The following is a 27989-nucleotide window of genomic DNA, read 5'->3' as shown; positions in this document are numbered from 1 at the left end:
TCTCAAATATAAAATATGTTTTGATTTGTTTAACACTTTTTTGGTTACTACATGATTCCATATGTGTTATTTTATAGTGTTGATGTCTTCACTATTATTCTACAGTGTAGAAAATAGTTGTTTATTTAAACTTTGAAAAAACTTGAATGAGTAGTTGTGTCCAAACTTTTGACTGGTACTGTACATCAACTCCTGTCTTCATCGCTCTGATGGGGCAGTTTTTGGTTTTCTTTTTTTTCCCCTCATTGTCTTGATCTCTTGGTTTTTTTTAATGACACAAAACCACTCCTCCGTTCTCTCTCCCTCTATCTTTCCGCTCGTCTAATGGCAGGCCTCCTCCTTCAGTTCTTTTTTCTTCCTCACCTCTAATGCGTGTTCTTCCTGAAAAACAACAAAAACAACAACAATATTTACATTCAGGAATCTATTAGCATTAATGATCCAGATGTAAACAGATTCAACTTGAAAACATTCATATTGCTCAAGGGAGGTACTCAACAAGGGAATTATAAGACAAAAAACCTAAGACAAGGGAGAAATACAAATATATAATACTTCATGTATTATTCATCAAGACTGTAGAAGTTTGTAGTTGAGAGAGAGAGGGAGAGAGAGGGACAGAGTGTGTGTGAGAGAGAGGGAGAGAGATGGACAGTGTGTGTGAGAGAGAGGGAGAGAGAGGGAGAGAGAGAGTGGGACAGTGTGTGTGGGAGAGAGAGGGACAGTGTGTGTGTGAGAGAGAGGGAGAGAGAGGGACAGAGTGTGTGAGAGAGAGGGAAAGAGAGGGACAGTGTGTGAGAGAGAGAGTGTGTGTGAGAGAGAGGGAGAGAGAGGGACAGAGTGTGTGAGAGAGAGAGAGAGAGAGAGAGAGAGACAGACAGACAGACAGACAGACAGACACAGAGAGAATGAGTGACTAGAGAAAAAGACTAGAGAGAGCGGGACAGTGTGTGTGTGTGAGAGAGAGAGAGAGAGAAAGGGGAGAGAGCGAGAGAGTGTGTGAGAGAGCGAGAAAGAGAGACAGACAGACACAGAGAGAATGGGGGACTAGAGTGAAAGACTAGAAAGAGTGGGACAGTGTGTGAGAGAGAGAGAGAGAGAGAGAGAGAGAGAGAGAGAGAGAGAGAGAGAGAGAGAGAGAGAGAGAGAGAGAGAGAGAGAGAGAGAGAGAGAAAGGGGAGAGAGCGAGAGAGTGTGTGAGAGAGCGAGAAAGCCAGACAGACCGACACAGAGACAATGAGGGACTCGAGAAAGACAGAGAGACAATCAAGAGAACGAAAGGAGAGCCAGATAGTAGCAAAACATTGCTTCTCCTGAGAGAGACTCACAGACTGAAGAGAGAATATAGAGAAAGAGAGAGATCACAGGTAAACATTACCTTCTCCTGAGAGAGAGAGAGAGAGAGAGAGAGAGAGAGAGAGAGAGAGAGACAGACTCACAGACTGAAGAGAGAATAGAGAAAAAGAGAGAGATCACAACTAAACATTACCTCTCCTGAGAGAGAGAGAGAGAGAGAGAGAGAGAGAGAGAGAGAGAGAGAGACAGACCCACAGACTGAAGAGAGAATAGAGAGAAAGAGAGAGATCACAGCTAAACATTACCTTCTCCTGAGAGAGAGAGACAGACTCACAGACTGAAGAGAGAATAGAGAGAATAGAGAGAGATCACCGCTAAACATTACCTTCTCCTGAGAGAGAGAGAGAGAGAGAGAGAGAGAGAGAGAGAGAGAGAGAGAGAGAGAGAGAGAGAGAGAGAGAGAGAGAGAGAGAGAGACAGACTCACAGACTGAAGAGAGAATAGAGAGAAAGAGAGAGATCACAGCTAAACATTACCTTCTCCTGAGAGAGAGAGAGAGACAGACTCACAGACTGAAGATAGAATAGAGAGAATAGAGAGAGATCACAGCTAAACATTACCTTCTCCTGCAGTCGTTCCAACATGGCCGCCAGCAGAGCCTCTCTGTTCTTCTTGTTGGCCTCCATTTTGTGCTCCAGCTTCTCCTTGACGTTGTTGATGAAGTTGTTGTTGTCCTCAAAGGCCTTCTGGATCACCTCTCTCTCGTGCTCTCTCTTCTCTGCCAGGTGCTTCAGCAGCTCAGCCTCCTGGCACTAAAGGGCGGTGTGAGGGTATCAGGAGCAGGATACAGACAGACATGGATTATGGCGAGTATGTTTGTGCACACGTACTGTATATGCATGCTTGTGTGTGTGTGTGTGTGTGTGTGTGTGTGTGTGTGTGTGTGTGTGTGTGTGTTGGTGTATGTGTGTGCATTCCATATTTTTGTGAAAGTGAGCGTGTGTGTGTATACTGGTATGCTTGTGAATGTGTGTGTGTGTGTATGCGTTTATATGTGTGTGTTTGTTTCTCCTCTCCTCCCTGTCCTCCTCACCTTCCTCCTCTCCTCTGCACCCTCTAGTTTCTTCTGGATCTCCTCCATGGAGAGTTCCCTGCGTTGGGGCATGGTAACGTTGAGCTCTGGGACGCCATCGAACGACGGAGGCTTCAGGATGACCTCGAAGGCCTGGCCCGACGCACGCTTGTTCAACTCTATCACCTCTACATCCTTTATCACACACCAGCCCAGATCCACCACATCTGCCAAAGCTAGTACCTTTTTCCTCACCTCTTCTGCATGTTTGTCCTGCCACACAGGAGAAACAACAACAGCAATATTTACATTCAGGAATCTACTGGCATGAATAATATCCAGACGTAAAAACTGCATGAAACCAAAAAAGAGCCCCAATATAAACAAAAGTATCTAGACACCCCTTCAAATGAGTGGATTCGGGTAACAGGTGGTAACAGTTGGTAACAGGTGCTTAAAATCGAGCACCCAGCCGTGCAATCTCCATAGACAAACATTGGCAGTAAAATGGCCTTGAAGAGCTCAGTGACTTTCAACGTGGCACCGTCATAGTCACATGCCACCTTTCCAACAAGTCAGTTAATCAAGTTTTTGCCCTAATAGAGCTGCCCCCGGTCGACTGTAGTGCTGTTATTGGGAATTGGAAACGTCTAGGAGCAACAACGGCTCAGCCGCGATGTGGTAGACCACACAAGCTCACAGAACGGGACGCTGCGAGTAAAAATCATCTGTCCTCCGTTGCAACACTTACGACCGAGTTCCAAACTGCCTCTGGAAGCAACGTCAGCACAATAACTGTTCGTCGGGAGCTTCATGAAATGGGTTTCCCCATGGCGAAGCCTAAGATCACCATGCGCAATGACACGCGTTAGCTGGAGTGATGAATCACGCTTCATCATCTGGCAGTCCAACTGACAAATCTGGGTTTGGCGGATGCCAGGAGAACACTACCTGCCCGTATGCATAGTGCCAACTGTAAAGTTTGGTGGAGGAGGAATAATGGTCTGGGGCTGTTTTTCATGGTTCAGGCTAAGCCCCTTAGTTCCAGTGAAGGGAAATCTTAACACTACAGCATACAATGATATTCTAGACAGTTCTGTGCTTCCAACATTTTTATGCCTTTATTTAACTAGGCAAGTCAGTTAAGAACAAATTCTTATTTTCAATGATGGCCAGTTAACAGTTAACAGCCTTGTTCAGGGGCAGAATGACATATTTTTTTTTACCTTGTCAGCTTGAGGATTCAATCTTGCAACCTTTCGGTTACTAGTCCAACTCTCTAATCACTAGGCTACCTGCCACCCCTCCACTCTAACCACTAGGCTACCTGCCACCCCTCCACTCTAACCACTAGGCTACCTGCCGCCCCTCCACTCTAACCACTAGGCTACCTGCCTCCTCTACACTCTAACCACTAGGCTACCTGCCACCCCTCCACTCTAATCACTAGGCTACCTGCCACCCCTCCACTCTAACCACTAAGCTACCTGCCACCCCTCCACTCTAACCACTAGGCTACCTGCCACCCCTCCACTCTAACCACTAGGCTACCTGCCACCCCTCCACTCTAACCACTAGGCTACCTGCCACCCCGGGTTGTGGCAACCGTTTGGGGGAGGCCCTTTTCTGTTTCAGCATGACAATGCCCCCGTGCACAAAGCGAGGTCTAACCAGAAATGGTTTGTCAAGATTGGTGTGAAAGAGCTTGATTGGCCTGATTAAAGCCCTGACCTCAACCCCATCGAACACCTTTGGGATGAATTGGAACACCGACTGAGAGCCCAACCGCACTAATGCTCCTGGGACTGAATGGAAACAAGTCCCCAGAGGAATGTTCCACCATCTAGTGGAAAGCCTTTCCCAGAAGAATGGAGGCTGTTATAGCAGCAAAGGGGGGAGCAACTCCATATTAATGCCCATGATTTTGGAATGAGATGTTCGACAAGCAGGTGTCCACATACTTTTGGTCATGTAGTGTTATATAAGTCATTCAGTGTCTATAAAACATTTGTAAAAAAATTAGATTTGAGATCTTAGTGGAGAGGATTATAGATTCGATGTTGTTATGATATGATATGTTATGATGAAAATAAAATTAAAAATGTAAAAATGAGACATTCTAGAATAATATAATACACAAAAAAAATATGTGTATTTGTCACGTACACAGATGAGCAGATGATAAAGCAAGTGCAGCTTTTGTTTCCAGCAGTGAAATACACTGAGAGCACAGTAGAATAAGAAAAATAAAATGAGAATAAACAAGAGATTAAGAAATATAAGGGTCCAGGATGTAAATACCTGATGTGTAAAGGCAGAACGGACAGTAGATACGTAGGAAAAGGTATGTTATATAGGATGAGCTATGTCCAGAATACAGTGTGCCCAGCAATAGTTATATAAGATGAGCTATGTCCAGAATACAGTATGCCCAGCAGTAGTTATATAGGATGAGCTATGTCCAGAATGCAGTATGCCCAGCAATAGTTATATAAGATGAGCTATGTCCAGAATGCAGTATGCCCAGCAGTAGTTATATAAGATGAGCTATGTCCAGAATACAGTATGCCCAGCAGTAGTTATATAGGATGAGCTATGTCCAGAATGCAGTATGCCCAGCAATAGTTATATAAGATGAGCTATGTCCAGAATACAGTGTGCCCAGCAATAGTTATATAAGATGAGCTATGTCCAGAATACAGTATGCCCAGCAATAGTTATATAAGATGAGCTATGTCCAGAATACAGTGTGCCCAGCAATAGTTATATAAGATGAGCTATGTCCAGAATACAGTATGCCCAGCAGTAGTTATATACGATGAGCTATGTCCAGAATGCAGTATGCCCAGCAATAGTTATATAAGATGAGCTATGTCCAGAATGCAGTATGCCCAGCAGTAGTTATATAGGATGAGCTATGCCCAGAATACAGTATGCCCAGCAGTAGTTAGATGGGATGAGCTATGTCCAGAATACAGTATGCCCAGCAGTAGTTATATAGGATGAGCTATGTCCAGAATACAGTATGCCCAGCAGTAGTTAGATGGGATGAGCTATGTCCAGAATACAGTATTCCCAGCAGTAGTTATATAGGATGAGCTATGTCCAGAATACAGTATGCCCAGCAGTAGTTATATAGGATGAGCTATGTCCAGAATACAGTATGCCCAGAAGTAGTTATATAGGATGAGCTATGTCCAGAATACAGTATGCCCAGCAGTAGTTATATAGGATGAGCTATGTCCAGAATACAGTATGCCCAGCAGTAGTTATAAAGGATGAGCTATGTCCAGAGTACAGTATGCCCAGCAGTAGTTATATAGGATGAGCTATGTCCAGAATACAGTATGCCCAGCAGTAGTTATATAGGATGAGCTATGTCATATTACTCCAGTGCTAGCCTCCCTACACTGGCTTCCTGTCAAAGCAAGGGCTGATTTCAAGGTTTTACTAACCTACAAAGCATTACATGGGCTTGCTCCTACCTATCTCTCTGATTTGGTCCTGCCGTGCATACCTACACGTGCGCTACAGTCACAAGACGCAGGCCTCCTAATTGTCCTTAGAATTTCTAAGCAAACAGCTGGAGGCAGGGCTTTCTCCTATAGAGCTCCATTTTTATGGAACGGTCAACCTATCCATGTGAGAGACACAAACTCGGTCTCAACCTTTAAGTCTTTACTGAAGACTCATCTCTTCAGTGGGTCATATGATTGAGTGTAGTCTGGCCCAGGAGTGGGAAGGTGAACGGAAAGGCTCTGGAGCAACGAACCGCCCTTGCTGTCTCTGCCTGGCCGGTTCCCCTCTTTCCACTGGGATTCTCTGCCTCTAACCCTATTACAGGGGCTTGTCTTATTGGAAGCATTAATGTCATTCAAATGAATGTGTTGCCCAAATGTTTATATTTATTTCAATGTTTACCCATTTTTATTCCAAAATCTTTTTTTTAATTAACTGGATCAAACATTCATGTATTTTATTTGGGATGGCAAGGTACCACAGATTCGTATAAAACATTTACAGGAGCCTAAGGCATTGGGGGGTTTAGCTCTTCCAAATGTTCATACATACCATTGGGCTGCAAATTTCAGAGCCCTTTTGTACTGGTTGCAGACTGAACCTACTGGCCCTTAAACCACTCTGGGTCCAGATGGAGTCTGAATCATGATGAATCACCTGCTGCTCTTTCTTCTGTGTTGTGCTTGTCTCTCACAGTGTCCCTAGGTAAAAGGTGTGTCAACCCAATCGTAAAGCAGTCTCTTAAAATTTGGAATCAGTTCCGTTTTATTTCCTCCATCTTTAAATGATTTGGCTTTTGTCAAGTGGCACTCACCTCATTAGCCCTATTATTCTTTGACGATACATTTGCATCTTTTGCTCAACTACATGAAAAGTTCAACCTCCCCAAAATTCCACTTTTTCCGCTATCTCCAGACTATGAACTTTGTCAGAGCTAACACACCTGCATTTCCCCATAGGCCTTCGAATACAGCATCTTTGAGAGCATCTTTGAGTTAAACAAGCTTCCGATGGGTGCAATTTCAGATGTATATGCAATCATTAATCACGTACAGAACTCTTCTTTGTTTCCTTTAAAGACTCGCTGGGAAAAGGATTTGTGGGAGGAACTTGCAGCGGGGAATCTGTGCTGCACAGGGTGCATTCGTCCTCTTTTAGCACTATCCACTGGTCTGGGGCCAAACTCGAAAGAATATTCTCTGATTTTGATCCTACCTGTGTCTGATGTAAAACAGAACCAGCCACACTGTATCATATGTTTTGGGGCTGGCACAAACTGTCAGGTTTCTGGGAATGAATATCTAAATGTTTCTCTGATATTTATGACACTGTTATAGATCTGTCTCCTCTGACAGACCCTTTTGGAGTACTGCCCATAGGTACCCCCCTGTCAAGAATTCAGTCGGACACTGTAGCTTATACAACTCTTTTAGCTAGACGGCTAGATGGCAGCTCCCCCATCTTATAAATATTAAGTGAGAGATGTGTTGTGCTCTCTGAAACTAGAAAATATTTTATTCAATACGCGTTGGAACCTCAAACTGTTTTATGAGGCTTAGGCTCCATTCCGGTCTTACTTTAAACAGTCCATCCTCTGATGGCATTCCTAGTAAAACTAAAAATAAGTCTGTGTTTGACTCCACTGTGACATAAGGGTTGGATGAGCATTTATTTGTGTTTTTTTTGTTTTGGAGGGGGGGCATTAAGGTTGATGATGTGCTTATTGATTGTGACCTGCGGATGCCTTTTTCTTCTATCAGAGATTAAAATGTGAGCTTGTTTTGCCCAGGTTTTATTTTGTTTACATAAAATAAAAAAAAATAAAAAAGTATTGTAAACTTAATTTTTATTCCAGTGGATGGTCGGTCTGTGGCCATGACTGTCTGTCAGCATTGTCACGTTCTGACCTTTATTTCCTTTGTTTTGTATTTATTTAGTATGGTCAGGGCGTGAGTTGGGGTGGGCAGTCTATGTTTGTTTTTCTATGATTTGGGTATTTCTATGTTTCGGCCTAGTATGGTTCTCAATCAGAGGCAGGTGTCATTAGTTGTCTCTGATTGAGAATCATACTTAGGTAGCCTGGGTTTCACTGTTTGTTTGTGGGTGTTTGTTTCCATGTCTGTGTTTTTTCACCACACGGTACTGTTTTGGGTTTCGTTCATTCCACGTTTCTTGTTTTTGTAGTCAGTTGTTCATGTGCACATTTACGTATTAAAAGAACCATGGACACTTACCACGCCGCATATTGGTCCTCCGATCCTTCTCGCCTCTCCTCTTCGGAAGAAGAAGAAATCCCTTACAGAGGTTGCATTTTTCCACCCCTATCCCTTGTCTGTTTACAGGAACAATGGTGAGGGTTTTTGTATGTCTAGGGGTTTTTCTAGTCTAGGTGTTTTATATGTATATGGTTGCCTAGATTGGTTCCCAATCAGAGGCAGCTGTTTATCGTTGTCTCTGATTGGGAACCATATTTAGGTAGCCATATTCCTTGGTTATTTTGTGGGTTGTTATTCTATGTTTAGTTGCCTGTTCTGCACTAGTCACATTGCTTCACGGTTTGTGTTGTTTTGTTCATTGTTCTCTCTATTGTTCTCTCTTTAATTAAAGAGTTATGTTCGCTTACCACGCTGCGCCTTGCTCTCCTCTTTATGACCACCGAGACAGTAGCCTTCTGCCCGGTGTGTTTAACTTGTCTAAAGTACGGTATCTTTATAGCTATTATTTTTTTATTCTAATTGAGTATATTGTTTTGTGTTGTCTTATGTGTGTAAAACTGAATAAACAGAGTTTTCAACAAAAAAATGTCTGTAGACACTCCAGCCAGCTGTTCTGCACTGCTCTGAGGGTGCGGCTTGGGATGCTGTCTGGACCAGTAGCCTTGTGTAAGGGGTTAGCAAGGGGTTAACAAGCTTGAATGTCTTACACTGGACAAGGAGATCGGGAGCACACAGTCCTCGTGAGTGGCGGGACCCACGTAAGTGGCTCTGTTGTTTTCCTCGGTGCGGGCGAATAAGGTGTTGATCTTGTCCGGGAGTGAGGCGTCGGTGTCCGTGACGTGGCTTTCTTTTTATAATCCATGATTTTCTGGAGTCCCTGCCATTGAATTGCATCTTGTAGTGTCATTTTGCCTCTTTGATTGCCTTACAGAGGTCATAGCTGGCCTGTTTGTCCATGTTCCCAGTCACCTTGCCGTGGTTAATTGCTTGTTGTTTGCACATATGCTGCCATCTATCCAGTGTTTGGATAAGTTCTAATCGTCACAGTAGAAACAACATCCTCTATGCACTTCCTGATAAACCCAGTCACCATGGGAACAACATCCTCTATGCACTTCCTGATGAACCCAGTCACCATGGGAACAACTTCCTCTATGCACTTCCTGATGAACCCAGTCACCTGATGAACCCAGTCACCCAGTCAGTGTATACGTCGATACTATACCTAGAGGTGACCCGGATCATTTTCCAGTCCGCTTGATCAAAGCAATCCTGAAGCATGGATTCCGATTGGTCAGACAAACGTTGAACAGTCCTTACCACGGGTGCTTCCTGTTTAAGTTTCTGCCTAAAGGCGTGGAGGAGCAGGATGGAGGCATGATCTGATTTGCCTAAGTGGGGGTTGGGGATGGCCTTGTAGCCATCCCGGAAGGGAGAGTAGCAATGGTCAAGCGTGTTCTATCCGCGTGTAGCACAGGAGATGTGTTGGTAGAATTTTGGGAGCATTCTCCTCAGATTTACTTTATTAAAGTCTCCAGCTACAATAAATGTGGCCTCAGGATATGCAGTTTGCACAAAGTGCAGTGTCGTTTCTTGAGAGCCGTGTCGGTTTGGGGGGGATATACACCGCAGTGACAATAACCAAAGAAAATTATCTTGGGAGGTAATGCGGTCAATATTTGATGCTGAGGATTTCCAGATTGGGAGACCAAAAGGACTTGAGTTTCTGTACGTTAGCACGATCACACCATGAGTTGTTAACCATGAGACATACCCCTCCACCTTTGTTTTTCCCAGAGAGTTCTTTCTTCCTGTTCATGTGATGTACGGAGAACCCCGCTGGTTGTATAGATGGGGACAATATATCGGGGGGAGAGCCGCGATTCCGTAAAACAGGGGGAGATCCTCGGCCTGATCTTGTCTACATTATTGTCCAAGGACTGACAGTTAGCGAGTAATATACTCAGAAGCGGTGGACGGTTTGCTCGCCGCCTGACTAGAAACCCCATCTCTTCTCCCTATCCTCCGGCATCAACGTTTTGTTGTAGCACCCGGGATGAAAGGGTCTGCCTCGGGAAGTCCAAACAAAGGATCCAGGTCAAGGAAGTCCAATGTTCTGGTAAAATGTCTGGTGATTGACAGCTGATGTAATGTCCAAAACATTTTTTTTTTTGGGGGGGGGGGGGGGGACTGTAGGAAATAATACTAGAACTGTTCAGGGCAAATAATGTAAGGTATGACACTAATAAAAGCAAAAATACTGCAAAGTCGGCAAAAGAGCTAAAAACAGGGAGACCATGTCTGTCAGCACCATCGTCTCATATTATCTACCTTCCTTTATAGAATAATTGTGAGAGACTGGTGAGAGGAAGAGAGAGGGAGACGAAAGAGTGAGTTTCATTAGACAAACTGAAGTGAGACGCTAAAGAGAGAAACTAAAGAAAGAGACAAAGAGAGAGAGAGATACAGACAGACATAGACAGAAACAGAAAGACTGACTAGAGAGAAAGAGAGAGAAACTCAAGAGAAAGAAAGAGAAGACAGTTAAACATTACCTTCTCCTGCAGCCGTTCCAACATGGCCGCCAGCAGAGCCTCTCTGTTCTCCTTGTTGGCCTCCATCTTCTGCTCCAGCTTCTCCTTGGAGTTCTTGATGAAGTTGTTGTTCTCCTCAAAGGCCTTCTGGATCACCTCTCTCTCGTGCTCTCTCTTCTCTGCCAGGTGCTTCAGCAGCTCAGCCTCCTGGCACTAAAGGGCGGTGTGAGAGTATCAGGAGCAGGATACAGACAGGTGTGTTTGTGCCATAGAGATAGTTAGAGGACATTATATCTGTCCCATTGTAGCATCTTTGAGAGCATGGGTAGCGCCGTTGAGGCCATCTCCATTTTGAAGTCAATTTTCATCTAGTACTTCTATGAGTTGGTAAACTGAAAGGGTGCATACTGCCACCTAGTGTTTTGTTTGAAAAGGTAGAAAGTCAAAGTTGGCGATTTACTGCCACCTGGAGTAATGGAATATTTGTTCACAAGTTTAATTCACTGGCTGATCTCTCCTGTTGACCTGGATGGAATTCTGTGATCCTTCCTTAACCGATCCTTCCTTAACCAATCCTTCCTTAACCGATCCTTCCTTAACCGATCCTTCCTTAACCGATAAGTCCCACCCATTTGACTACTTAAAAATTGTGAAAGTCCTCAATGGTGATTTCCTAAAACAGGCCTTTGGGTACTAGGCCTTTATCTATCTCTATGGTGTGTGTGTGTGTGTGTGTGTGTACACGAATATTTCCTCAATTCACGTCTCCTCACCTTCCTCCTCTCCTCTGCAGCCTCTAGTTTATTCTGGATCTCCTCCATGGAGAGTTCCCTGCGTTGGGGCATGGTAACGTTGAGCTCTGGGACGCCATCGAACGACGGGGGCTTCAGGATGACCTCGAAGGCCTGGCCCGACGCACGTTTGTTCAACTCTATCACCTCTACGTCCTTTATCACACACCAGCCCAGATCCACCGCATCTGGGGATGGTACAGGAGAGACTGGAGGTAAGCACTTTAAAAACACAATCCTTTAGATAACTAGTTATATAACTAGTTATATAACTAGTTATACTAGTTATATATGTGTATATATATTCACCCCAGTCACATATATTTTATATAAATACAACAACCAAAATATAAACACAACATGCAAACATTTAAAAGATTTTATAGACGTACAGTTCATATAAGATAATCAGTCAATTGAAATAAATGAATTAGGCCCTAATCTTTCACATGACTGGGAATACAGATATGCATCTGTTGGTCACTGATACCTTTAAAAAAGGTAGGGGGCGTGGATCAGAAAACCAGTCAGTATCTGGTGTGACCATTTGACTCATGTAGCGCGACACATCTCCTTCGCATAGAGTTGATCAGGCTGTTGATTGTGGCATGTGGAACGTTGTCCTACTCCTCTTCAATAGCTGTGCAAAGTTGCTGGATATTGGCGGGAACTGGAACACGCTCTCGTACACGTAGATCCAGAGCATCCCAAACATGCTCAATGGGTGATATGTCTGGGGAGTATGCAGGTCATGGAAGAACTGGGACATTTTCAGCTTCAAGGAAATGTAAACAGATCATTTCGACATGGGGCTGTGCATTATCATCCTGAAACATGAGGTGATGGGGGCGGGTGACTGGCACGACAATGGGCCTCAGGATCTCGTCACGGTATCTCTGTGCATTCAAATTGCCATCGATAAAATGCAATTGTGTTTGTTGTCCATAGCTTACGGCTACCCATACCATAACCCGATCGCCACCATGGGACACTCTGATATAACGTTGTGAACAGCAAACTGCTCGCCCACACGACGCCATACACGTGGTCTGCGGTTGTGAGGCCGGTTGGACGTACTGCCAAATTCTCTAAAACGATGTTGGAGGAGGCTTATGGTAGATAAATTAACATTCACTTTTCTGGTAAAAGCTCTGGTGGACATTCCTGCAGTCAGCATGCCAATTGCAAGCCCCTCTAAACTTGAGACAACTGTGGCATTGTGCTGTGTGACAAAACTGCACATTTTAGAGTGGCTTTTGTTGTCCCCGGCACAAGGTGCACCTGTGTAATGTGTGTGCTATTGAATCAGCTTCTTGATATGCCAAACCTGTCAGGTGGATGGATTATCTTGGCAAAGGAGAAATGCTCACTAACAGATATGTAAACACATTTTTGCAAACAGTTTAAGAAAAATATGTTTTTAATGTGTATGAAACATTTCTGGGACCTTTTATTTCAGCTTATGAAACATGGGACCAACACTTTATATGTTGGACCCATTTATTTAGTGTATATAAATTAAATGTCAGTGGACAGTTTATTAGGTACACCGTACATGAAAATGGATCGCTCCTACAGACAGTCACATGGCCGTGGCTTGATATATAAAGCAGGAAAACAGGCATCAAGGCATTCAGTTACTGTTCGACTGAATGTTAGAATGGACCAAACGAGTGACCTACGTGACTGAGCGTGGTATGACCGTTCGTGCCAGGCACACCGGTTCCTATACCTCATAACCGGACAGCCTCCTGGGCTTTTCACTCATGTCTAGGGTTTACTGAGAATTGTGGGACAAACAAAAAAACATCCTGTTATTGGCAGTCCCGTGGGTGAAAATAGCTTGTTGATGAGAGAGGTCTAAGGTGAATAGAAAAATCATGGAAGCTAACAGGCAGGCCTCAAAATAACGGCAAAGTAAAACAGTGGTGTGCAGAACGGCATCTCGGAACGCAGAACTCGTCTGTCCTTGTCAGGGATGGGCTTTTGCAGCAGACGACCACACTGGGTTCCACTCCTATCAGCTAAAAACAAGACGAAGCGGCTCCAGTGGGCAGTGCCATCACCAACACTGGACAATTGAGGAGTGGAAAAGCATTGCCTGGTCCGACGAATCTTGGTTCTTGTTGCATAATGCTGATGGCAGAGTCAGGATTTGGCGTAAGCAGCATCAGTCCATGGACCCATCCTGCCTGGTGTCAACGGTACGGGCTGGTGTTGTAATGGTGTGGGGAATGTTTTCCTGGCACAAGTTAGAACCTTGATAGCAGTTGAGCAATGTTTGAACGCCACACTTTGGAGAATCCACGGCGCAAGATAGGTGTACAGAGAGTCTAAACGTGCCGTCTTACCTTCTGCTTTGTATATGGGCTTACAGTCGATGGTCTGAGGGTTGATGCAGGAGCAGAACAGAGACACCAGGGGGAGCTCTTTCAACTTCTCTTTGTACGCTGCAGGACACACGCACGCACACACGCACAGACACGCACGCATGCAAACACACACACACACACAGACAAATAGTAGTTTGTCATCATCATCATCATCATCATCATCATCATCATCATCGTTATCATCTCTTGAGACGGTTCACATTTAAATGTTAAACTCAATGGCAAATTGAATAGTTGAACAGATATTTGGTTCTGGGTGACAAGAGCCCATCGTCACTAATTACTATCATTATCAAAAGATCAGTCAGGATATAGATTTATATATTTAAATTCATGTACTTTAATAAAAAACAACAGTGATTTTTTTTTTGCCTCGTGTGACCCAGCTCTGTTTCGCTACACAGGGAGATAGATTAAACGTTAGGTCAGTAGAGGACAAGACCAAAATCCACATCTAGCCAATCTCTGCCGTTGGTATTCAGCTTAGCCTAGGTCAACTGTAGGGTACAGTTTAACTCTGACAGTGTAAACCTAGCCACACATTCCAAGCCAACACAAGAATAAGCCAGACTAATGTTAACCCAACCTCCCAATAATATACAGTGCATTCGGAAAGGATTCAGACCTCTTGACTTTTTCCACATTTTTGTTAAGTTACAGCCTTATTCTAACATGGATTAAATAAAATAAAACATCCTCATCAATCTACATACAATACCCCATAATGACATCACAATACCCCATAATGACATCACAATACCCCATAATGACATCACAATACCCCATTTTTTTTTTGCACATTTATAAAAATAACCCACGGAAATATAACATTTACTTAAGTATTCAGACCCTTTAATCAGTACTTTTGTTGATGCTCCTTTGGCAGTGATTACAGCCTCGAGTGTTCTTTGGTATGACGCTACATGCTCGGCACACCTGTACTTGGGCAGTTTCTCCCATTCTTCTCTGCAGATCCTCTCAAGCTCTGTCGGGTTGCAATGGAGAAATGGAAAACGTTTGGAACCAGCAAGGCTGAACAGCTATTTTCAGGTTTCTCCAGAGATGTTTGATCGGGTTCAAGTCCGGGCTCTGGCTGGGCCACTGAAAGACATTCAGAGGCTTGCCCCCGAAGCCACTTGGCTAAGTGCTTAGGGTTGTTGTCCTGTTGGAAGGTGAACCTTCACCCCAGTCACCTCAGTCTGAGGTCCTGAGCAGTCTGTGCTTTTCTCCGTTCATCTTTCCCTCGATCCTGACTAGTCTCCCAGTCCCTGCCGCTGAAAAACATCCCTACAGCATGATGCTGCCACCACCATGCTTCACCATAGTAATGGTGACAGGTTTCCTCCAGACGTGACGCTTGGCATTCAGGCCAAAGAGTTCAATCTTGGTTTCATCAGACCAGAGAATCTTGTTTCTCATGGTCTGAGAGTCCTTTAGGTGCCCTTTGGCAAACTCCAAGGGGGCTGTCATGGGCCTTTTACTGAGGTGTGGCTTCCGTCTGGCCACTCTACCATTAAGGCCTTATTGGTGGAGTGCTGCAGAGATGGTTGTCCTTCTGGAAGGTTCTTCCATCTGCACAGAGGAACTCTGGAGCTCTGTCAGAGTGACCATCAGGTTTTAGGTCACCTCCCTGACCAAGGCCCTTCTTCCCCGATTGCTCAGTTTTGGTCTGACGGCCAGATCTAGAAAGAGCTTTGCTGGTTCCAAACTTTTTCCATTTAAGAATGATGGAGGCCACTGTGTTCTTGGGGACCTTCAATGCTGCAGAAATGTTTTGGTACCCTTCCCCAGATCTGTGCTTTGACACAATCCTGTCTCAGAGCTCTACAGACAATTCCTTCGACCTCGTGGCTTGGTTTTTGCTCTGACATGCACTTTCAACTGTGGGACCTTTTATAGACAGGTGTGTGCCTTTCCAAATCATGTCCAATCAATTTAATTTACTACAGGTGGACTCCAATCAAGTTTTAGAAACATCTTGAGGATGATCAATGGTAACAGGATGTATCTGAGCTCAATTTCGAGTCTCATAGCAAAGTGTCTGAATACTTATGTAAATAAGGTATTTCAGTATTTTATTTTGAATAAATTTGCAAAAATGTCTAAAATCCTGTTTTCGCTTTGTCCTTATGGAGTATTGTGTGTAGATTGATGAGAAGTGTTTTCTTCAATCCATTTTTGTAACATTACAAAATGTGGGAAAAGTGAAGGGGTCTGAACACTTCCTGAATGCACTGTATATACCCTGGAATTATGTGGCTGAGCTATGAGGAGAAACTGAAATGTGTTTTTGTCCTTTGGATATTTCTGTTTACAGAATTTTTAGATAAAGCCTGGATTTAAATAAAAAGAGCTCCTGGGAGGAGAGAGAGATAAGACCAGCCATCTACTGCTCCTAGGAGGAGAGCGAGAGATAAGACCAGCCATCTACTGCTCCTAGGAGGAGAGAGAGATATAAGATCATCTGATCTTCTGCTCCTAGGAGGAGAGAGATAAGACCAGCCGTCTACTGCTCCTAGGAGGGGAGAGATAAGACCAGCCGTCTACTGCTCCTAGGAGGAGCGAGATAAGATCATCTGTCTACTGCTCCTAGGAGGAGAGAGAGAGAAGACCAGCCGTCTACTGCTCCTAGGAGGAGCGAGATAAGATCATCTGTCTACTGCTCCTAGGAGGAGAGAGAGAGAAGACCAGCCGTCTACTGCTCCTATGTGGAGAGAGATAAGACCAGCCATCTACTGCTCCTAGGAGAGAGAGAGATAAGACCAGCCATCTACTGCTCCTATGTGGAGAGAGATAAGACCAGCCATCTACTGCTCCTAGGAGGAGAGAGAGAGAAGACCAGCCGTCTACTGCTCCTATGTGGAGAGAGATAAGACCAGCCGTCTACTGCTCCTAGAAGGAGATAGAGAGATAAGACCAGCTGTTCACTCATGTCTAGGGTTTACTGAGAATTGTGGGACAAACAAAAAAACATCCTGTTATTGGCAGTGCCGTGGGTGAAAATAGCTTGTTGAAGAGAGAGAGAGAAGACCAGTCGTCTACTGCTCCTAGGAGGAGAGAGAGAGAGATAAGACCAGCCATCTACTGCTCCTATGTGGAGAGAGATAAGACCAGCCATCTACTGCTCCTAGGAGAGAGAGAGATAAGACCAGCCATCTACTGCTCCTATGTGGAGAGAGATAAGACCAGCCATCTACTGCTCCTAGGAGGAGAGAGAGAGAAGACCAGCCGTCTACTGCTCCTATGTGGAGAGAGATAAGACCAGCCGTCTACTGCTCCTAGAAGGAGATAGAGAGATAAGACCAGCTGTCTACTGCTCCTAGGAGGAGATAGAGAGATAAGACCAGCCGTCTACTGCTCCTAGGAGGAGAGAGAGAGATAAGACCAGCCGTCTACTGCTCCTAGGAGGAGAGAGAGAGATAAGACCAGCCGTCTACTGCTCCTAGGAGGAGAGAGATAAGCATTATCCCCACCCCTTTTAGTTTACAGTTTAAATCAACACCTCCCAAACATGGCTTAACACAGTAGCTACTGTATAAGCAGGATCATCGTTCAACACCTTTCCAACAAGTCAGTTAATCAAATTTCTGCCCTGCTAGAGGTGCCCCGGTCAACTCTAAGTGCCGTAATTGTGAAGTGGAAACATCTATGAGCAACAACTGCTCAAACTGCCTCTGAAATCAACGTCAGCACAAGAACTGTTGGTCAGGAGCTTCATGAACTGGGTTTCCATGGCCGAGCAGCCGCACACAAGCCTAAGATCACCAGACACTTCACCATCTGGCAGTCCGACGGACCAATCTGGGTTTGGCGAATGCCAGGAGAATGCTACCTGCCCGAATGCATAGTGCCAACTGTAAAGTTTGGTGGAGGAAGAAAAATGATCTGGGGCTGTTTTTCATGGTTCTAGGTAGGCCCATTAGTTCCAGTGAAGGGAAATCTTAATGCTACAGAATACAATGACATTCTAGACAGTTATGTGCTTCCAACTTTGTGGCAAAAGTTTGTGGAAGGCCCTTTCATGTTTCAGCATGACAATGCCCCGTGCACAAAGCTTGGTCCATACAGAAATAGTTTGTTGTAATTGGTGTGGAAGAACTTGACTGGCCTGCACAGAGCCCTGACCTCAACCCCATTGAACATCTTTGGGATGAACTGGAACGCCGTCTGCAAACCAGGCCTAATCGCCCAACATCAGGGCCGACCTCACTAATGCTATTGTGGCTGAATGGAAGCAATGTTCCAACATCTAGTGGAAAGCCTTCCCAGAATAGTGGAGGCTGTTATTGCAGCAAAGGGGGGACCAACTCCATATTAATGCCCATGATTTTGAAATGACGAGCAGGTGTCCACATAATTTTGGTCATGGTAGGTATAAGGTATTGTGTATCTCTGTATTGTGTGTCTCTGTATATACTGTCTGAAATTATAATAGATACTTAGTAAACAATAAATATACAGTATATTTCAAGTTATATCTTACCTGCTAGGGTCATGTTTCCAATGTGTCTGTGTTCCTCACCAGAGATTAGCTCAGATCCTCACAATGCTGCTCCTGTAGATAAAAAGGGCTTCAATGAGGATTTACTTTCTAAGAATGAATATTAAAATATTCTGGGGTTTAACCATACTATGTTCAAGAGACCGATGCTTGAAGTCGTAGTGACAAAAAATGGCTTCAAATAGAAAAATAAATTCAAGGAATAAAAACAGAGATTAAAAGTTAGAGAAACTCAAACTGCATAGAGTTGTTTGGAAAGTGGGGTTTGGATCATCATCATGAATGTGTTTATAATCAGGGTGTTTATGGTGTTAATTATCATGAATGTGTTTATAATCAGGGTGTTTATGGTGGTAATCATCATGAATGTGTTTATAATCAGGGTGTTTATGGTGTTAATTATCATGAATGTGTTTATAATCAGGGTGTTTATGGTGGTAATCATCATGAATGTGTTTATAATCAGGGTGTTCATGGTGGTAATCATCATGAATGTGTTTATAATCAGGGTGTTTATGGTGGTAATCATCATGAATGTGTTTATAATCAGGGTGTTTATTGTGGTAATCATCATGAATGTGTTTATAATCAGGGTGTTTATGGTGGTAATCATCATGAATGTGTTTATAATCAGGGTGTTCATGGTGGTAATCATCATGAATGTGTTTATAATCAGGGTGTTTATGGTGTTAATTATCATGAATGTGTTTATAATCAGGGTGTTTATGGTGGTAATCATCATGAATGTGTTTATAATCAGGTTGTTTATGGTGGTAATCATCATGAATGTGTTTATAATCAGGTTGTTTATGGTGGTAATCATCATGAATGTGTTTATAATCAGGGTGTTTATGGTGGTAATCATCATGAATGTGTTTATAATCAGGTTGTTTATGGTGGTAATCATCATGAATGTGTTTATAATCAGGGTGTTCATGGTGGTAATCATCATGAATGTGTTTATAATCAGGGTGTTTATGGTGGTAATCATCATGAATGTGTTTATAATCAGGGTGTTTATGATGGTAATCATCATGAATGTGTTTATAATCAGGGTGTTTATGGTGTTAATTATCATGAATGTGTTTATAATCAGGTTGTTTATGGTGGTAATCATCATGAATGTGTTTATAATCAGGGTGTTTATGGTGGTAATCATCATGAATGTGTTTATAATCAGGGTGTTTATGGTGGTAATCATCATGAATGTGTTTATAATCAGGGTGTTTATGGTGGTAATCATCATGAATGTGTTTATAATCAGGGTGGTGAAATGTATATACAGATTGAGGGGGGGCTGTCACCCCTGCATAGTGATAAATCAAAATTGTGAGACATGCAGAGGGAATAGCAGGTGTCTGACTCCACCCCCAGATCTTCAGATCTCAACACTGAATTGATATTCCACGACAAAAGCCTCACATATATTTTTAAAAATGGCTATAGATTGAAAATATAATGAATACCTTTTTCCTCATTTGGATCAATGCCGGGTTCAAAGATCTAGCCAAATAAACACAATCAAACCCTGTCATACTGCTACAGCTGAAGTAGGGCCTCCATCCTGAACAGTATCATCCCTAGTACAGTGATAGAAAACACTGCACTACAACGTGTCTCCTTTAGGTTCATAGCTGTTCTGTCTCTGCCTGTCAAGAAACAGGATTTTTTTTCTGGATCAAAATGAGGCTTAGGTGGTGGGCGTGGCTGGGGGCGTGGCAGTGGGCGTGGCTGGGCGTGGCAGTGGGCGTGGTTAATCACACAATTGCAATTCTATGCACTTTGAGAGAACATTTTACAGTTTTGAAGCAAATTTTCTGCAATTCTACACATTTTGTCACAGCTTATGCCATATTCTAATGTTATCTGACTAACTCAAACAATATAACAAAATCAAGGGGGGCCATATACCATGACAAAAATATTCCTGATTTGACTGTCTATTTTTTTTGTTGTTGGTAATTGTTAAGTTCTGAAAGATGACCTAATTTTTTAAAAATATATAGGTCCATTACCTTTTCTATGTCAATCAAATTGTCATGTTGTCTTGTCTCTGTCCTTTCCCTTCACCCTGTCTCCCTCTGCTGGTCGTGTTAGGTTACCTTTTCTCCCCCGCTTTCCCCCAGCTGTCCCTTGTCTCCTCTAACTACCCATTCACCCCGTTCCCCACCTGTTCCCTTTTTCCCTCTGATTAGGTCCCTATATCTCTCTCTGTTTCTGCTCCTGTCCTTGTCGGATTCTTGTTTGTTTGTGTCATTCATGCCTGAACCAGACTGTCATCATGTTTGCTGTAACCTTGTCCTGTCCTGTCAGAATCTGCCGGTCCATCTGAGCCTACCTATGTTTGGTAATTAAAGAAGCTCTGTTTAAGTTGATTCGCTTTTGGGTCCTCATTCACGCATCGTAACAGAAGAATCCGACCAAGAATGGACCCAGCGACTTCGGATCCTCTCCACTCAGCCGTCGAGATCCAGGGAGCGATGCTAGGCAGACACAAGCAGGAATTGTCTGCTGCTCGACATGCCGTTGAGACCCTGGCCACCCAAGTCTCCAACCTCACAGAACAGGTTCACCATCTCCGCCTCGATCCACCGGCCACTTCCAGGGCTTTCGAATCTCCGGAGCCCAGAATCAATAACCCGCCGTGTTACTCTGGGGAGCCCACTGAATGCCGCTCGTTCCTCACCCAGTGTGATATTGTGTTTTCTCTCCAGCCCAACACTTACTCCAGGAGCACTGCTCGTGTCGCCTACGTCATATCTCTCCTTATTGGACGGGCTCGTGAGTGGGGCACGGCAATCTGGGAGGCAAGGGCTGAGTGTATTAACCAGTATCAAGACTTTAAGGAGGAGATGATACGGGTTTTTGATCGATCTGTTTTTGGGGAGGAGGCTTCCAGGGCCCTGTCTTCCCTATGTCAAGGCAATCGATCCATAACAGACTACTCTATTGAGTTTCGCACTCTTGCTGTCTCCAGTGGCTGGAACGAGCCGGCCTTGCTCGCTCGTCTTCTGGAGGGTTTCCGCGCAGAGGTAAAGGATGAGATTCTCTCCCGGGAGGTTCCTTCCAGCGTGGATTCCTTGATTGAACTCGCTATTCGCATTGAGCGACGGGTTGATCTTCGTCACCGAGCTCGTGGAAAGGAGCTCGCGCTCTCCGTCGCCTCCCTCTCCGCATCACTACCATCTTCCTCTGCCGGCTCGGGTGCTGAGCCCATGCAGCTGGGAGGTATCCGCATCTCGACTAAGGAGAGGGAACGGAGAATCACCAACCGCCTCTGTCTCTATTGCGGTTCCGCTGGTCATTTTGTCACTTCATGTCCAGTAAAAGGCCAGAGCTCGTCAGTAAGCGGAGGGCTACTGGTGAGCGCTACTACTCCTGTCTCTCCTTCAAGATCCTGCACTACCTTGTCGGTCCATCTACGCTGGACCGGTTCGTCAGCTTCCTGCAGTGCCTTAATAGACTCTGGGGCGGAGGGCTGTTTTATGGACGAGACCTGGGCTCGGGAACATGACATTCCTCTCAGACAGTTAAAGGAGCCCACGGCCTTGTTCGCCCTGGATGGTAGTCCTCTCCCCAGGATTCAGCGTGAGACGCTACCTTTAACCCTCACTGTTTCTGGTAATCATAGTGAAACCATTTCTTTTTTAATTTTTCGTTCACCTTTTACACCTGTTGTTTTGGGCCATCCCTGGCTAGTTTGTCATAATCCTTCCATTAATTGGTCTAGTAATTCTATCCTCTCCTGGAACGTCTCTTGTCATGTGAAATGTTTAATGTCTGCTATCCCTCCTGTTTCCTCTGTCTCTTCTTCACAGGAGGAGCCTGGTGATTTGACAGGGGTGCCGGAGGAATATCACGATCTGCGCACGGTGTTCAGTCGGTCCAGGGCCACCTCTCTTCCTCCACACCGGTCGTATGATTGTAGTATTGATCTCCTTCCGGGAACCACCCCCCCCCGGGGTAGACTATACTCTCTGTCGGCTCCCGAACGTAAGGCTCTCGAAGATTATTTGTCTGTAGCTCTTGACGCCGGTACCATAGTCCCCTCCTCCTCTCCCGCCGGAGCGGGGTTTTTTTTTGTCAAGAAGAAGGACGGGTCTCTGCGCCCCTGCATAGATTATCGAGGGCTGAATGACATAACAGTGAAGAATCGTTATCCGCTTCCTCTTATGTCTTCAGCCTTCGAGATCCTGCAGGGAGCCAGGTTTTTCACTAAGTTGGACCTTCGTAACGCTTACCATCTCGTGCGCATCAGGGAGGGGGACGAGTGGAAGACGGCGTTTAACACTCCGTTAGGGCACTTTGAATACCGGGTTCTTCCTTTCGGCCTCGCTAACGCTCCAGCTGTCTTTCAGGCATTAGTCAATGATGTCCTGAGAGACATGCTGAACATCTTTGTTTTCGTTTACCTTGACGATATCCTGATTTTTTCACCGTCACTCCAGATTCATGTTCAGCACGTTCGACGTGTCCTCCAGCGCCTTTTAGAGAATTGTCTTTTTGTGAAGGCTGAGAAGTGCACGTTTCATGCCTCCTCCGTCACATTTCTCGGTTCTGTTATTTCCGCTGAAGGCATTAAAATGGATCCCGCTAAGGTCCAAGCTGTCATTGATTGGCCCGTCCCTAAGTCACGCGTCGAGCTGCAGCGCTTTCTCGGCTTCGCGAACTTCTATCGTCGTTTCATCCGTAATTTCGGTCAGGTGGCAGCTCCTCTCACAGCCCTTACTTCTGTCAAGACGTGCTTTAAGTGGTCCGTTTCCGCCCAGGGAGCTTTTGATCTCCTCAAGAATCGTTTTACATCCGCTCCTATCCTTGTTACACCTGACGTCTCTAGACAGTTCGTTGTCGAGGTTGACGCGTCAGAGGTGGGAGTGGGAGCCATCCTTTCTCAGCGCTCCCTCTCTGACGACAAGGTCCACCCATGCGCATATTTTTCTCATCGCCTGTCGCCGTCGGAACGTAACTATGATGTGGGTAACCGCGAACTGCTCGCCATCCGGTTAGCCCTAGGCGAATGGCGACAGTGGTTGGAGGGGGCGACCGTTCCTTTTGTCGTTTGGACTGACCATAGGAACCTTGAGTACATCCGTTCTGCCAAACGACTTAATGCGCGTCAGGCGCGTTGGGCGCTGTTTTTCGCTCGTTTCGAGTTCGTGATTTCTTATCGTCCGGGCTCTAAGAACACCAAGCCTGATGCTTTGTCTCGTCTCTTCAGTTCTTCAGTAGCCTCCACTGACCCCGAGGGGATTCTCCCTGAGGGGCGTGTTGTCGGGTTGACTGTCTGGGGAATTGAGAGGCAGGTAAAGCAAGCACTCTCTCAAACTCCGTCGCCGCGCGCTTGTCCTAGGAACCTTCTTTTCGTTCCCGTTCCTACTCGTCTGGCCGTTCTTCAGTGGGCTCACTCTGCCAAGTTAGCCGGCCACCCTGGCGTTCGGGGTACGCTTGCTTCCATTCGCCAGCGTTTCTGGTGGCCCACCCGGGAGCATGACACGCGTCGTTTCGTGGCTGCTTGTTCGGTCTGCGCGCAGACTAAGTCCGGTAACTCTCCTCCTGCCGGCCGTCTCAGGCCGCTTCCTATTCCCTCTCGACCGTGGTCTCACATCGCCTTAGATTTTGTCACCGGACTGCCTTCGTCAGCGGGGAAGACTGTTATTCTTACGGTTGTCGATAGGTTCTCTAAGGCGGCTCATTTCATTCCCCTTGCTAAGCTTCCTTCTGCTAAAGAGACGGCACAAATCATCATCGAGAATGTTTTCAGAATTCATGGCCTTCCGTCAGACGTCGTTTCGGACAGAGGTCCGCAATTCACGTCTCAATTTTGGAGGGAGTTTTGCCGTTTGATTGGGGCTTCCGTCAGTCTCTCTTCCGGCTTTCACCCCCAGTCTAACGGTCAAGCAGAACGGGCCAATCAGACTATTGGTCGCATCTTACGCAGTCTTTCTTTTCGCAACCCTGCGTCTTGGTCAGAACAGCTCCCCTGGGCAGAATACGCCCACAACTCGCTTCCTTCGTCTGCGACCGGGCTATCTCCTTTTCAGAGTAGCCTCGGGTACCAGCCTCCGTTGTTCTCATCTCAGTTCGCCGAGTCCAGCGTCCCCTCCGCTCAGGCTTTTGTCCAACGTTGCGAGCGCACCTGGAAGAGGGTCAGGTCTGCACTTTGCCGTTATAGGGCGCAGACTGTGAGAGCTGCTAATAAGCGTAGAACGAAGAGCCCTAGATATTGTCGCGGTCAGAGAGTTTGGCTCTCCACTCAGAACCTTCCCCTTAAGACGGCTTCTCGCAAGTTGACCCCGCGGTTCATTGGTCCATTCCGTATCTCTCAGGTCATTAATCCTGTCGCAGTGCGACTTCTTCTTCCGCGATATCTTCGTCGCGTCCACCCGGTCTTCCATGTCTCCTGTGTTAAGCCCGTTCTTCGCGCCCCCGCTCGTCTTCCCCCCCCCCCCCCCATCCTTGTCGAGGGCGCACCTATCTACAGGGTCCGTAAGATCTTGGACATGCGTCCTCGGGGCCGTGGTCATCAGTACCTAGTTGACTGGGAGGGGTACGGTCCTGAGGAGAGGAGTTGGGTTCCCTCTCGGGACGTGCTGGACCGTGCGCTGATTGATGATTTCCTCCGTTGCCGCCAGGTTTCCTCCTCGAGTGCGCCAGGAGGCGCTCGGTGAGTGGGGGGGTACTGTCATGTTGTCTTGTCTCTGTCCTTTCCCTTCACCCTGTCTCCCTCTGCTGGTCGTGTTAGGTTACCTTTTCTCCCCCGCTTTCCCCCAGCTGTCCCTTGTCTCCTCTAACTACCCATTCACCCCGTTCCCCACCTGTTCCCTTTTTCCCTCTGATTAGGTCCCTATATCTCTCTCTGTTTCTGCTCCTGTCCTTGTCGGATTCTTGTTTGTTTGTGTCATTCATGCCTGAACCAGACTGTCATCATGTTTGCTGTAACCTTGTCCTGTCCTGTCAGAATCTGCCGGTCCATCTGAGCCTACCTATGTTTGGTAATTAAAGAAGCTCTGTTTAAGTTGATTCGCTTTTGGGTCCTCATTCACGCATCGTAACACAAATGTTTTTATAAAGCCTTTTTTTGCATCAGCAGATGATGTCACAAAGTGCTTTACAGAAACCCAGCCTAAAACCCCCAAACAGCAAACAATGCAGATGATGTCACAAAGTGCTTTACAGAAACCCAGCCTAAAACTCCAAACAGCAAACAATGCAGATGATGTCACAAAGTGCTTTACAGAAACCCAGCCTAAAACCCCCAAACAGCAAACAATGCAGATGATGTCACAAAGTGCTTTACAGAAACCCAGCCTAAAACTCCAAACAGCAAACAATGCAGATGATGTCACAAAGTGCTTTACAGAAACCCAGCCTAAAACCCCCAAACAGCAAACAATGCAGATGATGTCACAAAGTGCTTTACAGAAACCCAGCCTAAAACCCCCAAACAGCAAACAATGCAGATGATGTCACAAAGTGCTTTACAGAAACCCAGCCTAAAACCCCCAAACAACAAACAATGCAGATGATGTCACAGAGTGCTTTACAGAAACCCAGCCTAAAACCCCAAACAGCAAACAATGCAGATGATGTCACAAAGTGCTTTACAGAAACCCAGCCTAAAACCCCCAAACAGCAAACAATGCAGATGTAGAAGCACGGTGGCAAAAACTCCCTAGAAAGGCAGGAACCTAGGAAGGAACCTAGAGAGGAACCAGGTTCTGAGGGGTGGCCAGTCCTCTTCTGTCTGTGCCAGGGGGAGATTATAAGAATGCATGGCCATTTAAGGCCAGATTGTTCTTCGAGATGTTCAAACATCCATAGATGACCAACAGGGTCAAATAATAATCACAGTGGTTGTAGAGGGTGAAACAGATGAAACCTCAGGAGTAACTGGCAGTTGGCTTTTCATAGCTGAGCATTCAGAGGTTGAGACAGCAGGTGCGGTAGAGCAGGTCGAAAACAGCCGACTCTTACTTATATCTGGTTGTAGTTGTTTATGTTTACACTAAAATGGGTTTACCATCCCGAAAATGACTGGTATGTATTTCTATTTTTTTTACTTAGGCAGTCTGCCCAATACCTTTCTACACAGAAAAAAACTACAATGTGACATACCCCTCTCTCTTTTAACCTTTATTTATCTAGACAAATTCTTATTTTCAATGACGGCCTAGGAACAGTAGTTCAACTGCCTTGTTCAGGGGCAGAACGACAGATTTTTACCTTGTCAGCTCAGGGATTCGATCTTGCAACCTTTCCAACACTCTAACCACTAGGCTACCCTGCCTGCCTATCTCTCTCTCCTTTCATTATCCTATTACCCGATGTCCTCCAAATACACCCAGAGTGAAGCCAGTGCACCAAAGATGATATCTATTCACAGATGATATCCATTCACAGATGACATCCATTCACAGATGATATCCAAATTAAATTAATCTACATGTAATTTGTGAGCGATATTGTTCAGCTGCAAATGCTGTTTTTCGAACACATGGTTATGAAGATGTTGGCAAATATCTGTTCTCCCACCCAGACAGACGTGTCCATAACACATATACCGATAGGTACACTACTTACATACACATCTTAAACACGATAACAAACAAAAAATACACATACCCTGCAAGTTTACACACACACACACACAGACACACAGACACACACACACACACACACAGACACACACACACACACACACACAGACAGACAGAGAGAGAGAGAGCTGCAATGGAGACAGACAGGGGGACACAGCGTGGAGTCGAGGGTAAATGGAGTACTGTAGACAACATGATCCAGCTACTACATCGACACTAATAACAGCCAATATCACCTCCTTCATCTCTTTCTAGGTTGTGTTTAGCAGAGATGCATTCTGACCCCCCCCACCCCCCCACCACCCCCCCCCCCCCCCCCTCCAGAGCAGTATGCTGAGATGATGTCTGCACTACATCTACAAAACATTGCATTGTAACATCCCATAACTAGTTTAATAACTCTGTAATATCAACCTCCCCTCTCTATATCTAGCGTTGTTTAGCCTTACCCTCCTCCAGATCAGTGTTGAGATGATGATGGTGGTGCCTGTGTGGTCCCAATTTTCAGGCTGTCTGTCTCCTTCTCTGTCTGTCTGGCCCCTTGGATACAGGCTAGCAGCAGCATCAGCCACAGCCCCTCTCCTTCCCCATGACATCACCACCGAGCCCTACTATTGGCTAAGAGGAATGGCAGCATCCAGCCCTAGCAGCCTATCAGGTGAGAGAGCAGGGAAGGGAAGGGCTGTTAACCCTTTGGGTTGTATACTGCAGGGGGCATCATCCAGAATTATACAGTAGGGAGGTGTGTGTGTGAGGGAGAGAGAGTGTGTGTGTGAGGGAGAGAGAGTGTGTGTGTGAGAGAGAGTATGTGAGGGAGAGAGAGAGTGTGTGTGTGTGTGTGTGAGAGAGAGAGAGACTGTGTGTGTGAGAGAGAGTGTGTGACAGAGAGAGAGAGTGTGTGTGAGTGAGAGAGAGTGTTTGAGGGAGAGAGAATGTATGTGAGGGAGAGAGAGTGTATGTGAGGGAGAGAGAGTGTGTGTGTGAGAGAGAGAGTGTGTGTGTGAGAGAGAGAGTGTGTGTGAGGGAGAGAGAGTGTTTGAGGGAGAGAGTGTATGTGAGGGAGAGAGAGT

The 27989-nt window shown here is 45.4% G+C and overlaps 1 protein-coding gene across 1 annotated transcript; it reads right to left on the bottom strand.

The window, feature by feature from the left end:
• Window positions 1–321: 321 nt before the first annotated feature.
• stmn4 (stathmin-like 4) lies at window positions 322–27507 on the bottom strand. The gene is made up of 8 exons (XM_036976311.2): window positions 27369–27507; window positions 18305–18376; window positions 13780–13878; window positions 11411–11616; window positions 10659–10850; window positions 2390–2641; window positions 1917–2108; window positions 322–381 (listed from the first exon to the last, which is right to left on the bottom strand). Exons 2-8 carry the CDS (start codon window positions 18315–18317, stop codon window positions 322–324), a joined length of 1014 nt encoding a protein of 337 aa, XP_036832206.2. The 5' UTR covers window positions 18318–18376; window positions 27369–27507.
• Between the last annotated feature and the right edge of the window lie 482 nt (window positions 27508–27989).

Source organism: Oncorhynchus mykiss, chromosome 4, assembly GCF_057628025.1.
Source record: "Oncorhynchus mykiss isolate SJ-2025 chromosome 4, ASM5762802v1, whole genome shotgun sequence".
Lineage (NCBI taxonomy): Eukaryota > Metazoa > Chordata > Actinopteri > Salmoniformes > Salmonidae > Oncorhynchus > Oncorhynchus mykiss.
Note: the sequence above shows the minus strand (reverse complement) of the source record. Positions and strands in the feature narration are given on the sequence as shown.

What these genes read in the sequence shown, in the direction of transcription:
- stmn4 (XM_036976311.2), bottom strand. An exon ending in GTGCAGAGGAGAGGAGGAAG is followed by an intron (nt 2,109 to 2,389) that starts GTGAGGAGGACA and finishes ACCGCCCTTTAG; the next exon opens with TGCCAGGAGGCTGAGCTGCT. An exon ending in TGGAACGACTGCAGGAGAAG is followed by an intron (nt 382 to 1,916) that starts GTAATGTTTAGC and finishes GTTGTTTTTCAG; the next exon opens with GAAGAACACGCATTAGAGGT.